At 35.1% G+C, this 14,113-nt stretch overlaps 1 protein-coding gene across 4 annotated transcripts in view; it reads right to left on the bottom strand.

The window, feature by feature from the left end:
- Window positions 1-528: 528 nt before the first annotated feature.
- DMGDH (dimethylglycine dehydrogenase) overlaps window positions 529-14,113 on the bottom strand; it is an 86,792-nt gene continuing 73,207 nt past the window's right edge. For all 4 annotated transcript variants that reach the window (XM_085566369.1, XM_021531115.4, XM_085566368.1 and 1 more), the window contains 5 exons: window positions 13,666-13,883; window positions 12,655-12,812; window positions 11,403-11,462; window positions 2,014-2,148; window positions 529-1,282 (listed from right to left, as the gene is read on the bottom strand). In XM_085566369.1, the coding sequence (XP_085422495.1) occupies window positions 1,067-1,282; window positions 2,014-2,148; window positions 11,403-11,462; window positions 12,655-12,812; window positions 13,666-13,883 (787 nt within the window). In that variant the 3' untranslated portion in view covers window positions 529-1,066. The remainder of the gene's footprint in view (window positions 1,283-2,013; window positions 2,149-11,402; window positions 11,463-12,654; window positions 12,813-13,665; window positions 13,884-14,113) is intronic.

Consider the following 14,113-nt stretch of genomic DNA (forward strand, 5'->3'; position numbering starts at 1 on the left):
GAAAGGGCATGGTTGGAATTAAGTTGAATTACTAAGTTGGAAATTTTAACATTGTTATTCAAAAGAATTGTTGAGAATATTATTGAATTCCAAATGAGTATTTTTGTAATTTAGTGTGTTCCCATCATACACACTATTCCAATGCTGCTTACTTGGGTTATTGAATATTTAACACTCAATAAATCTCATTTGCTGTGAATTTAATTATATTTTTTAATTGCTAATATTTCTATGTAATAATATATGGCTCATACTCTTGCTTCAATCTATAATTAACAGTAAGAAAAAACTGACCATCTTTGATGCCTGTCTAGTGGTTCATATTTAATACAGTAAATCTGTAATTTAAGCTTTGTTCAGAAATTGAACTGCTTGTTGTAGAATATTACATGTAATATGCTGGATGATTTATGTAAAATAGTGAAGAATGGGTTTCCTATAATTGTTTCATTGAGAAAAGCTAGATTTTGGTCTTCTATGAGAATTTCTGCCAGGCTGACACACAGAGAAAAAATGCCCAGAGACCAGTTTACCTTTAGTAATGTCTTTATTATTTTAATGGCTAATGGGATGTTCTTCAATTCCTTATGAAGCATTCTGTGTAGAACTAGTGACATGATTTTATGGTAAGCTTGCTATTGATGTGTAAAGAAGACAGCATAAGCTACTTTACCTCAGGGGTAGGAAAAGGAGGAACTGTGAATGTGAGGGAGGAATTTGCTATTGGACAGCATGAAGAGCACATTTCTCATATGGATTAACACAGATCTACCAGCCAATGTGGGAGCAAGTTGAATCAATGATGTACTCAATCCCTGCCACTTTCTGCTCTCGAGTGCTCCTGGGAAGCAGAACACATGGCAGCTCATCATCTCTGCTCAGTTCTCTAATGTGAACAGCACATACAGGAAATTAGAAAGTAATGCCATTGAATTTCTCACTCATGTACGGCAATGAAGATCTTGAGTTTAGTAATTAGAAAATGTGAGTAGTTTAATTATCTTAATTTTATGCATACTAATGGCACTATTTCCTACTGCATGACTTACTGTATCCTTGTCTGTGTTTATATTTTGGGACTTTCACCCTTTTTCTGAAGGCGTGTTCTTGTTGGTTCAGTCAGCACCAGTGGCTCCTGTATAATGGTTGCTGGATAATTTTTACCTAAAAGTTCAACTTCCAATTTCTGTCCAACTTTGCTGAGTTCCATGGGAACATATGCAAAAGCTAGACTCTGCTGAGCTCCATAGCTAAAGCATCCAGATGTGGTATTGCCAATAACCTGAAAAAAAACCCAAAGCCATTATTTATTTTCAAGATGCAGTGGATTTTCTGAAAAAAAAAAGAAAAAAGAAAAAAAAAAAGGCAAAACCAAAACCAAACAACAACCAAAAAACCAAACAAACACACAAAAAAACCCCAACTAACACCAAACCCAAGCCAACTACCCAAACAACTAGACATCTCACATTTTGGTTTATACATGTCAGACATCAAGCAAGTTTCAAGTGTGTCATGAAGTTCATAATATTCTCAACAGAGAGTAACACCACCTGAAACTGGGAAATTTTTGCTTTTTTAAAAAAACCCTGTTCTTATTATGTTCAATTAAGTTTTCACTGGAACATATACAATTGCATATACAAATACATATGCATATGTTTATTATCTATAACAATTTGACTACTAGTGAGTCTTTCAACCCATAATCTATGTTGAAGTGTGCACCCCCAAACTTTGCTGTTGTTTAATTTCTTTTGAGTAGCAAAAATGTTTTCTTAGAACAGCAGTGAACTTGCAGAAGAAGAACTCCTAGTTTCAGTGACTTGAGAGTATTTCACATCTTCTCTGTAGGTATTTAGTTAGTCTTTGCTTGAAGATTAGTGTGCTTATCACAGCTTCAAATTGTTCTGGGCCAGTAAAAGAGAAATAATACATTGACACTTGAAACACAAAGATTCTGTTCAGGGAGAATTAAGACTGATTTTTTGCAACATGAACTATAGTCCTTGCCTTGCCATTGTGCCACACACTTTCATTTCCCTCTGGATCAACATTATCTGTTTCCAGGGTGAGATATACCAGTCGTCGTTTGATCCCCTTTTCTTTAATTTGCTTCAGTGCTTGTTTTCCTGTAAAGTCTGCTGCCTAAAAAATACAAGGTAATGATGATATATGTTTATTTGTGTTCTCCAATATATTTAGAGATATAAATATTTAAATGTATCTTAATGTGTTTGCCCATCATGTATTTTGTATGAAATACAGATGAAATCAAACCTTTAGCAGGTAGTAGATTTTGTATCTTGGTATTTACATTATATCTTGGTAACTTTATTCTGTATATTTATTTTCCTAGATCTCAGCCTTTAATATCCATAATTCCAATGTAGTGGAAACATATATATATATATATATATAAAATGAGCTGTGTTAAAGACTATCTGCCCAGTTAAGGTTGTAAGCCAGAAGACATCATTTTGGTGGTTATGAGAAGAAGTTAATTCCAATGCCCAGATCCTAAAGTCTGGGCCTTGCTCTGTGAATACACTTCCTTTTGCAGCCATCATCAATTTATGACAGTAGTCTGTCAGTATTCCACTTTGATGTCTCTGCCAGGCTCTGCACAGCTGGCAGTTTGCTCCATATTTTCATTTTAATGTAGGTACATTTTCTCCCCTACCATTTTTCCATTTTACCATTTATCCCCTACCTATCTACCATTTTATGGGATAATGTGGCATGTTTTGTAAAGAATACTGCTATTGGCTGGAGTTCCCCTTTTCAGCCTGCTTAGAAAGGTACAAGCAGATTCTCATATTTCCGGAAGACTACACAAATGTGTGACTAGTATGACTAGTGGTAGTCATTGGCAAGTTTCAGAACCCTCAAGGGTATATAGGACAGTATTTACTATATCTGATCACATTGAGCTGATTCTATCACAGAAACATTTAGGTAGGAAGTGTCCTCTAAGCTCATTGAGCGCAATCTTTCACCAACCACTGCCTTATTAACTACAGCATTTCATGAAGTGTCATGTCCAGTTGTTTCCTGAACATCTCCAGGGATGGTGACTCTACCACCTCTCTGGACAGTCCTTTCCAATGCTTAACAATCCATTCCATTAAGAAATTCTTCATGATGTCCATTTTTTCTCCTATGGCATAGATAAGACAGAAAAAAAGAATTGTATTCATACTAAATTGCCAAATACACACAAGCCTCCCCATGGGCAGAAATATAACAGCAGTTACAAAGTCCTTTAGCATTGAAGCCTTTGCTTCACTAGCAGTGAAAGCCATTTTAAGGCAATTGACCTTAGGTCTGAAGAAGGAATTATATTAATTTAATAAGTGTTTAAGGGAAAAGAAACAAAATATTGTTGAAGTCTTCAAAAATACTATTTCTGGTAATGTTCTTTCATTTCAGTAGAGAATTATTGCACTGTCAAAACTGCAAGCAACATGTACGTGGAATAGATATTACACAGTTAGTTCATCTGTTCTTGTATTTCTTGAGGTCCACATAAATCCGTGTGTAGGCTCAGAAGAAATTATTTAAGTGATGAAGGGTTTTTGCATCATGAAAGTCTAGGATCTGTAAGCAGTTGTGAAAAATAGCTTATGAACCAGTTAAGGAGCGGTTAGTCTGAAAATCAAGGTGATTCAACTGGGGATACAGCAGATATTGCACATAAAGGTCAGAGCTGATGTCCTTTGGGGGAAAAAAGCATGAAATACAGCTCAGATCAGAAATCAGAATATGAGGATTCATTGGAACATAATTTCAAGATGCAGCTGCAAAATATAAAGATCTAACACCAGAGAATAACCAACTACTGGTAGTTCCCTCTCACTTTTCTGCTACATGATAGGTGCAACTGTAAGAAATAACTACAACTAGAAATGCAAATAAGACTGTGTACCATGGCATGGCTCACAGACTAAAATGCTTTGCATAACAAAGAGAAATACCAAGAAGTAAACATTCTAGAGGGATGCTTAGCACTGAATCCATTCCTTCCTCTTCATGCTAATGTAATGTCAGGTATTTAGTCACATGGAATGCAACTGTGGAACTAAATGCAAGTATTCAAATGCAATGTTATATGCCCTAGGTATGGACACCACGAGAACAAGCAGCTAGCAGGCTTTAGAAACTACCTAAGCATGGATCTTTTTTTGCCTGTTGCTTGCAGATACAGAATTAAATCCTTTCCCAATTAATTTTAACTGGACCAAGCATTTGGCCACCTGGAATAAACTACTACATGGCTATTATGCTAATTGAAGATGCATATGGGGAATTTAAGGTAAAGGGCTTGTTCTTTGCTATTTTCTGTTCATTGAAGATTAAGAATATTTCTGTCTTTCTAGAATGGTACCTTGGAAAAATAACCTGGATGTAACCTAGAATTCAAACTCTACAAAATACATGCCTCTCATATATATATATATATATATATATATATACACATACACTGCAGAAATGTGTGTCTACATGTATAAATGCATAAAAGGTGCATATACACATACATACTTAAACACTATATGAACATGCATAAAACCGTATGTGTGAAAATACATGTGTATATATAATGCACAACTGCTGAAGTTTATATACACTTTTAAATATTTAAAGCACCTTCTTGAATTCCAACTATAGGAATTCAACTAGTTCAGTTTACTTCTTTTACAGTTCTTGGCTATCCATGTCAATTTAACGCTAATGTGTTCCCACATTATTAATTTTTGCTTTTTAAGTGTATATACATGGGATTGTTTGTTCCAATCAAAGCAGAATTTGTAAGCTGATGCCTTCAACCTCAACCTGGTTATTTTTGGTAAAAAATGCTTCCTCTTTCTAGGAGAAAAACATACTGCATACTGCTTCTATTTGCTTTATCTTGTCATACAAAATACAATGCAAAAATAATAATCCTATTTAAACCAGTATAATTCAATAAATGAACATAAAAAACTCCCAAAACCAACAAAGCAAAAGAAAAAGAACGTAAACAAATGCAAGTACTAAACAATTCCAGCCTTGAACAAATATCAAATTTAAAGCTGCTCTTCACTATCAAAGTTTTAAAAAAAAATTACTTGACATGTAGGAACAATGTAAAATGTTTGTAGTAGTTGAAGGAAAGATAGTTCTAAAAAGCTAAGCTTAAAATAAAGAACTTTGGCTTGAATTCCCAAAGCATTAAGCTTTGGCAGATGTAATGATTTTAACATAAAATAAAAGCACTCCTTAGACACTAAAGATAAAGACAATATCTACTGTTTAGCTTCATTTAATTTGAATGCAGTTCACCAGATAAAAATATAGGCTGTTCCTTTTTACTTGTGTGTTAGATAAGTTTAGATAAAATTAAAATGAAAAATCATATCACAAAGACGAATCAGCCAAATTTTTAAAAATAGCACATAGCTAAAGGGATACCACTGATTAGTTAATCTATTAACATACTGTATATATGTATTTGCCATATGTTTATCAGGCTTTTACTTTGTGTTAGTTGCCACATGTTTCATAGCACAAGAGAAACCCACTGTCTTTTAGAGTTTACAAGACAATAACCAAGGTGTTTTTTTTATGCACAGTGAGATGCCTTGAGGAGTTTAACATTTATTTTAAATGTACCTGGCTTTCAATGATACCCCAATCCTAATTCTAATCCTCTGTAAAAACCTCTTCTAGTTCAAGGGAAGCAAAGGAATAGAAATAATATCTTAGCCTTACAAAAACCTTTTTTTTTCCATATTTCTCAGACTGTGCAGTTTATCAGAATTAAGCTGAAGTGTCTAAAAAGAAATATGTTGCATCTGTTCAACAGTTACTTGCAGCAACTCTCTCAACAAGGAACTTCTGTAATTTATTCAGAATACTGCTTAGGACTGTGGGCATAGAGCCAAATTATAAACACAAAGTGACCCAACAGAGTAAGGCAGCACCAACAGCTGCTGTCATTTACTATAACCATAATGTTACAACACTCTGGAGGCAGCCTCTATATAGCATTTTGAAATTTTTCATAGCTAGATGCTCTTTAATTATTTCAGGGTAACACTCCAAATGATATCTGCCTCACCAGCCTGATAAATTAAGACAATTTTTCTTCTCAGAGAGCAAATATTTGACAAGTTTCTTTTTCTGTAGCAAATCAAAGCTACAACTTACACCACACAAAAATTTTTAAGGGAGGTGGTCAGTCTGAATGCACCAATGCATCTTTCATTCAACTCACATAAGCTCTTCTTGTATGCAGTCAGGAAGTTGGTATGTTAGAAACAACAGATGAATTGCTGAATTATTTTGGCTAAAAATCCCTATCTAAGTGGGTGCTTATTCCTTTACATGGCCAAGGAAACACACAGGGAGCCACCTAGATGGGCATTTTATACAAATAACAAATTCTTTACAGGTTCTTTCTAACATGTTGCCTAACCTGTATAAATTTATGGAAGAAGTCCTCTCTTTTCTGACCCTCCAGACACCAAATGATGTAATGATAAGATACAGTTCCACTCACTCCTGAACTTCTATTTGCATTGGAGGAAACTGAAAGGACTTAGGTGGAAAAGTACACTGAATAGGTTATAGGCATAATAAATAAGGATTGAAACGAGGGGGCGGGGGAAGAAGTACCACACCTCATCTCAAATTTCCTATCCATCACTCCATCCTTTTCCCTGTCCCCTGGCTCCTTAGCCCTTCTTCAGTAAAGCCTCTGCTCTTTCTTCTTCCTCCTCTTCCCTTTCTTGTATGGAGTAAAATTGGCATGGAACACAATCTTATTCCAGGTTACGGAGTGAAGTCGGTGACCACTGTTGTAGTCATTCATCTCAGAACAAAAGGGATGCAAGCTGGAGAAGTGAAGAAAGGGCAGACAATGGCAGTCAGGAGGAGCTGCAGGAATTCTTGAAGCTCAGCTGTTCCACACGAAAACCATGGGAGCACAAGTTGGACTGAAACAACTGAGGGGCAGTTTTGGCAAGTGGCCAGGACAGAAACAAAAGAGGAGGGGATAAAAGTGTAAATCTAAGCCTGCTATCAAAGGAATAAAAGGGTGGAGGCACATCCTTAGAACAGCTCATCCTTGTTTCCTGAGAGATAACATCTTACATATTGTTATGTTGGAGGATAGGTCAATACTCAAGGACTGGATCTTGTAATTCACTTACCTATATGAAGCTGAAGGGTGTGACAAAACTTCTATTAATAATGCATACCAAAGCAATTAAATACTCATGTGTCTAACAGGTGTAATAGTAAAAATCACCAAATGTCAAAGTGAGAAAATGAGGTAGCACTTGTAGTCTGAGAGATGTGCTTTGACAGTGGCAGTCACTGAGCAGGGATGGAGGAGATGGAGTGCAATTAGTAATAACCAGACAAGGAAAAAAGCAAGAATCAAAGGAGAAGGTTTCAAGTTGGTAGTACAAAGGGAAAAAAAAGGAAAAAAAAGGGAGAAAAAAAAATCCTGGTAGAATATACCTAAGAAAAAAGAAGAGATTCTGGATATAGAAAAATCTGCAAAGAAGTTTGGAATTAAGAACAAAAAACCTGGCCCAGTAAATAAAGAGAGATGAGGCAAAGAAAAACTGCCTCCAAAATCAATAGTTTCTCCTAGTGGAAACAGACAAAATATAAGTTAAGCATTTGGATCCTGTCCTATTAGAGCACACTAGACTAGAGTTCCAAAGGGTTTCCTTCATCTACTGTACTCCCTTAGCAAGCCTCCGTGCTGCTCCCAAGTTTCTGTTTCTGCAGTAAGCACAACCAGGAGATGGCAGTCTCGGATGCAGCAACACAAGCACAAACTTACCAAGTGCAGACTTAGAGCTCAGAAAAATCCTTCTGAAAGAATCAATTTCCATGAGCTGGTATGAAGGTTTTCACTCTAACATCAAGTTTCATAGAGATTTCTGGTCCATTACAGTCAGGAGAAAAATAAGGCTATTTTAAGCATTCAAAGGTCATATACTATGTCTTTAAGTATTCGAAAATGTGAGCAAGTGCAAATGTATGGAACAGTATTCTTGGATGTGGACCGAAAAGAATTGCAGATTTTCTTCCTTAAAGATATTCTGTGTATTTCCTGGCACAGTGACTAACATTAGCACACTACTAAATATTTTGTAGCAGAGTGCTTAGTTAATGAGATGAGGCTATCTAACAACTATATAACTAACATACTAAATGTAATTGAACAGCCAAAAGAAAGACAACTGGTATTAAAAAAACTCCAAACCATTCCTAACCTGGACAGAATTTTGTTGCAAAGTCATGAAAGCATTTTATAATCTAAATTATAAATTGATCCTGTTAGTGACCCTCCACTTTATTTACATTGCAGCCCATGCTGTTCATCTGCGCAAGGATGCAACTAACACTAAATTAGTGAAATAGGGATTATCTGGAGGAAATCACCTAGAACAGAGCCTCAGACTTACTGACAAAATGAAAGTTTCCACAGAAACCCTATGAAAATGGGTTTACTTATTGCCATGTTATAATTTAATACCCTGTGAGGTATTAAAGAAAATCTGCTTCAGCTTTGAAGAGTTTTTCCTATCATTCATGACAAAAAAATGACAAGTTTGTCTGTATATGAAGATGATGTATACACTAAACTTTCTAAACACAGAGACCATCAGGATTTTATGAGGACTTTACATCTCTTCTACATATTACCCAGATATATGAATGTCCTTTTGTAGAAATTAAAATTATTTTTGATCATATTACCTTCGCTGGCATCTGGCTCTTCATTCATTTTAATCTATTTAGAAACTGTTTTCATTTTCCATGACACACCACTCAAGATTCACTTCTGCTGAAGTCTTTTCATAACAATTTTGTGAGTATTTCAGCTGCTTGTTGCTCAGTGAGAAGCTAGTAATTACTACTCTAGTAATTAACTGAACAGTGCCTGTTGGTTCTAATTTACACAGCACTTTCCCCAGCTGGGGGCGCATGCTTAAAGGAATAATCTTTGTCAGGAGCTGAACAGACCAGAATGTCAAAAAGAAGTATTTAAGTATCTGTTTCTTGTAATTTTTATCTCATTTACCCTTTTTTGAGAAGAATGTTTCCATAACAATGGAAACAGGTAACAAAATAGTGTTTGGCTTCTGTTGACTCACAGCAGCCTGTGAGGTCTGTGCTATGCCAAATGTGCAACAAAACCAGAGGCATGGAACTGGGACTCAAACTGCCAAGTAGCAGAGTAAATAATCTCACACTGCATTTCATGCTACAGTGCTTCCAATAGCTGAATTAGCTCAGGTACCTCTGAAGTGTCAACATATAGTCACAACTGCCCTCAATTAAGTCAATAAAAAAACATTGATTATTTCCTTTTTCACATTAATTCAGCAAAACTGGCAGATGTTTCAGGCTGACATGCTGCATTTCTGCGGGACATTCATTCATGCCCATTTGTCTACAATGTGAGTACCTGCTCTGGAGAACTGCTCCAACCCTGCATTTCAACCATGCAGAGTGTGCATAGCAACTAAAGAACCAAGTGCTTCTTGCACTTTAATGCTTTCTTATTATTTGCATGGGTATCTTGGCAAGCGACAGCTTTCCAGCAGCTTTTCCTGCTTATGGCTGCTTTCCTACTTATACTAAAGGAAAGGAAAAAAAAAAAAAACAAAACCAAAACAAACAGATGTATCAAAATGAAGTGGAAAGAAAATCAAGTAAAAGTGACATTCTTTTATTGCCTTCCCTGCAATTCTACTAATCTCTCCTCAAGATGGAAAGGCTTTGATTTGTAAATGCAACTTGATCCTAATCTATACAATTCCATATTTCCCTTGCATGTGACACTTCCTTGTATTAAGGCAAAATTATACTACCCAATGGAGAGAGTTGTAATTCCACTACATATAGGAACTCCCATTTATATCCTTGAGAGCAATCTGCCTCAGTCACGCATAGGTTGAAGAACTTTACCTTCTATAGATAGGTTCAATAGTGAAAGGATTAACACCTTCCAGGGCTTATTCCATTATGTTCAGTGAAATTGTCTCATAAATATAAAAGCATCCTTTTATATTTAACATGCTTCTGTTATTCTTCCCTATACAAAGTTTACGATTTGTTATTCATTTAGAGCTGTAACTTAGTTTGGGATTTTTCTTATTAGTTCTACAGTGCCTCCATATAGTAGAGCAAAAATATCAAGGACCATTTATTATCTATTTATTACCATTACAGGTATAAAGGGAGCATAAATAATAACAGCTTGTCGCTATAACACATTGTCTAATTGTTAAGATTAAATGTTTTGCAAATATTTTTTCTTCTTTAAAGAAGAAAAAATATATATCTTATATAATAGACTGTATTTATATTTATATACTGTAAATTTATATACTTTAATTTACAAACTACTAATTAAAACAAAGATTAAGTCAGAAATAGCCCATCATTTTGGACATCTCACTTCCAATCTCTATAACTGGATTTTTCCTGTTAGAAACTTCAGATCCATTGTGCAGGCAACTACTGTTTGAGTTGATGGAGTTACTGATAGCAATAGATAGCTTTAGATCTGCACAGGACATGATTTCACCAGATTTCCTGGAAAGATCCTCTATTTGACAGAGTTTAGACATTTGGTTTGTGATTCATTTGGACCAGGAAAGAGAATTACAAGCAATTTTTTGTATCTATTAGACTAAAACAGAATTTGATTTGCTAAAATATTAGCACAAAAAAAGTGAGGTTGCTAATTAGAGGAGATTGAACAACATATTGAACAATATATTTTCTTTTTTACTGCACAGTTAAATTCAACTAGCTCCAATCTCTAACCTTCATATCAGGTGAAAACAAGTTATGAGCAGAGAACTTCTTCAGAAATTCCACGAGTAACTAATTATTCTTTTAACTAATGTACTAATTTAACTTATATTTAACTTATTGTTGTCAGTTGTCCCTAGCAGTTCTAAAAAACATACTTTGTTTCAGTAATTGTTGTAACAGAGTGGTAGCCAGGGAAAAAAATTCTAGAGATACCTGCTTCAACAAGAATGAATAGGTAGAGTATTATTGCAATATGAACAGGTTTGTTCAACGTGTGTGTGTGTGTGTGTGTGTGTGTATACTATATGGTTACAAAAGTACATGACTAAACTTAGTAATTTTTCATATAGACAACACTTAGCATTTGGAAATTCCTCATTAATGTATAATTTTGATAGCAAGGAACATGGGGAATTTTTTTTTTTAACAAATTGCTACTTACAAAGTAATTATAATTATAGTTGCATCATTGATTTACTAAATCTATTCTATTTTTCAGCTAAGGGAATTTTTCATGTTCAAACACTTAAGGAATAATCTTAATAGAACATTTTGAAAATAGTAAGACATACCTTGTTTAGCTTTACAAAATACTCCAGTCCAGCTTCCAAGGGATTAGTGTCACAGTTCATCTGTTAAAAGATATAAATTCACCATCCATACATTACAGACATCATAGCTTTTGGATTAGGCATTATTCATTCTATACATCTTTCCATTTACTCCTGTGCCAAAGTCTTCCACACTGTGCATGCACAGCTTCTGTCTGAATACACTGCCAGCTTCCAACATGGGATTCAGAAAAGGTACCACACCTGATAGGACATACAGATGTGTAAACCAGTCATCTAAGTTTCCATATGCAAAGTAAACATTTTGCAAAGTAAGAAATAGGATTTTTCATCAAAGCAGAATGGAACTTCAGAAAACTGAGTAACTGAGGTATGCACACCATTTGCAACACAGCAGAGTGGCTTAGCCAGAGCGGAAAATAAAACACAAAGCCAATTTCATTCACCACCTTCCCATTAGGTGTAGGGGGAATAATTTCTTAGGCAGCACTTGATGAAAGAATGAATATAACTAGCACAGGGCAAACCAAAAGTACCCCTAAATTCCCATAATTTCAACCTCTTGAGTTCTTTCATTTCCAAAGGAAAAATGCAAGGTAAAATGAAATTACGCTGATTTCCTCCAAATTCTCTAGGCTCTTTGAGTAGTTCTTTATTATAAGTGAGCAAATTCTGCAGGAACAGAATGGAGGAAAAAAGTTCCAAATACATTATGAAGCAAAAAAAAAATTTGCCTCTCGTGATATAGTTGTTAGAGAAATAAAACATTTTGAGTACCTGTCAGCCAAACCTTTGATTTTAAAACACTAGAGCTCAGCAAAACCCTCATAATTTTGTTATACAGAAGAGGAAAACCATCTGTAAATCAAAATAAGTGTTTCTTTGCCAGCAGAGCAATGGAGTATACCAGTTGATTTTAAAAAAACACCAGTGAGAAAGTAGCTTTTCCTGCTTAAGGAAAATTTTCTTTTCATGCTAAATGGAGAAAATGATACAAATAACAGCTGTGCTAACTATGACTAAAAACTGCATAGTCATAAGAAAATTAAAAAATGAAATAAAAAAGGCCCAACAACACAACACCTCTCACCCCCCCAAAAAAAACAAAAAAAAAACCAAACAAACCAACAAACCACCCCCCCCAAAAAAAAAAAAAAAAAAACAAAAAAAAAACCCAAAAAAAACCCCTCAAAAAAAACCCAAACAAACCCAAACTTCCAGAAAAAATAACAAAGAAGTTTTATTTCCTGACCTCTGCTCCCCAGGCTCGGAAACCCTTTTCCAGCCTCAAAGCATTTAGAGCATATGTTCCAAAGTCGTCAATTCCCTCTTTTTGGCCAGCTTCCATGATTGCACTGTAAAGAGGTACAGAATCTTCTTTTCTGTGGTAGAGCTCCCAGCCCAATTCACCTGTAACACAAATCATCTCAATTGATTGATCCTAATAAATATATTCCTGTCCTTGGTCAAAAGTAAAGAACAATGCAGTAAGTGTTAATTCATACTCTAGGGTCAGTTCTATCATATAGCAAGTCTGATTCCCAGCAAGAACTACCAGAGGATTTGTGTCCTATATCTTAAGCAGTGGTACTATTATTCAAATTTGAACTGTTAACTGAAAACAGTGGGTAAAAAAACTATCAAAATAACTGATAAGGAAAGGTCATGTAAAACAAAGTCACAAGGATAAATTAAGGACATTATAAACACGATGACTTGGCAAGTGAACAGCAAATGTAACTGAGTGTAAATAAGAATGAGTGTATTTAGCATATTTAGGACAACAGAAAGAGAGTATGATTTGCAAGGACTCCAGCTGCTTCATAAAGCTCTCAATTCAATCTATTACACTCAAAATTGATGTAAAAAGGGGGAAAAAAAGTAAATGGGAAAGCCAAATACTAAGCACTACAGCATTACATTTTCAAGACACATTACAAGCACTAATATACGGTAATCCAAAAACAATTCTTGACGTTGGTTTTGCAGCAAATACCAAAGAGGCTATCAGAACTGGCCTTTTGTTCTGCAAAATAAACATTTACACTATAGGGTATTTCTAGAGAAAAAATTTTGGAAAACTCAGCACAGACCCTGACTATATCACAATGTACCATGATGCCTCCCACACTTATGTGTAAGATGCAGCAAACCTAGTTCTCATGAATACATGATTAGAATTAATTTTCAATATAATTTTAGTGACATTTATTATTTTATTCATTGTCTCTTTCCTTAAGTTTATTTTTTTTCCATTGCTTACCTGTATAAGATATCCGAATGGCAGTAACAGCAATATTGGAAAGTTTCAGATGTCTACACTGGAGAAACTTAAATGAAGCATCACTTAGGTCTTCATTTGTCAACTTCTGGAGGACCTGTCGTGCATATGGACCTGCTACACTAAGTACTCCCATCTCATCTGTCATGTTTTCTACTTCAACCTTGTATCCACCTCTTGTTATTTCCTCTTCTATCCATCTGCATATAAAACATATCACTGATGTTACAATTCCTATGAAAAAACCTGAATTTTGTAAGATTTTACAAGGCATTATTTTTTGTTAGCCTTTTTTTTCCCCTGCAGTTCCCAGTCCTCTACTCTCAAAACCAACAAAACTATGGGCTACATTAGACAGACAAATCCATCGTTGATGTTAAACAGAGTTTTCTGGTGAGATACTGATATAGGATCACAGGCATCTGAGATA

This window comes from Lonchura striata, chromosome Z (assembly GCF_050655825.1).
Source record: "Lonchura striata isolate lonStrDom1 chromosome Z, ASM5065582v1, whole genome shotgun sequence".
NCBI classification, from domain to species: Eukaryota; Metazoa; Chordata; class Aves; order Passeriformes; family Estrildidae; genus Lonchura; species Lonchura striata.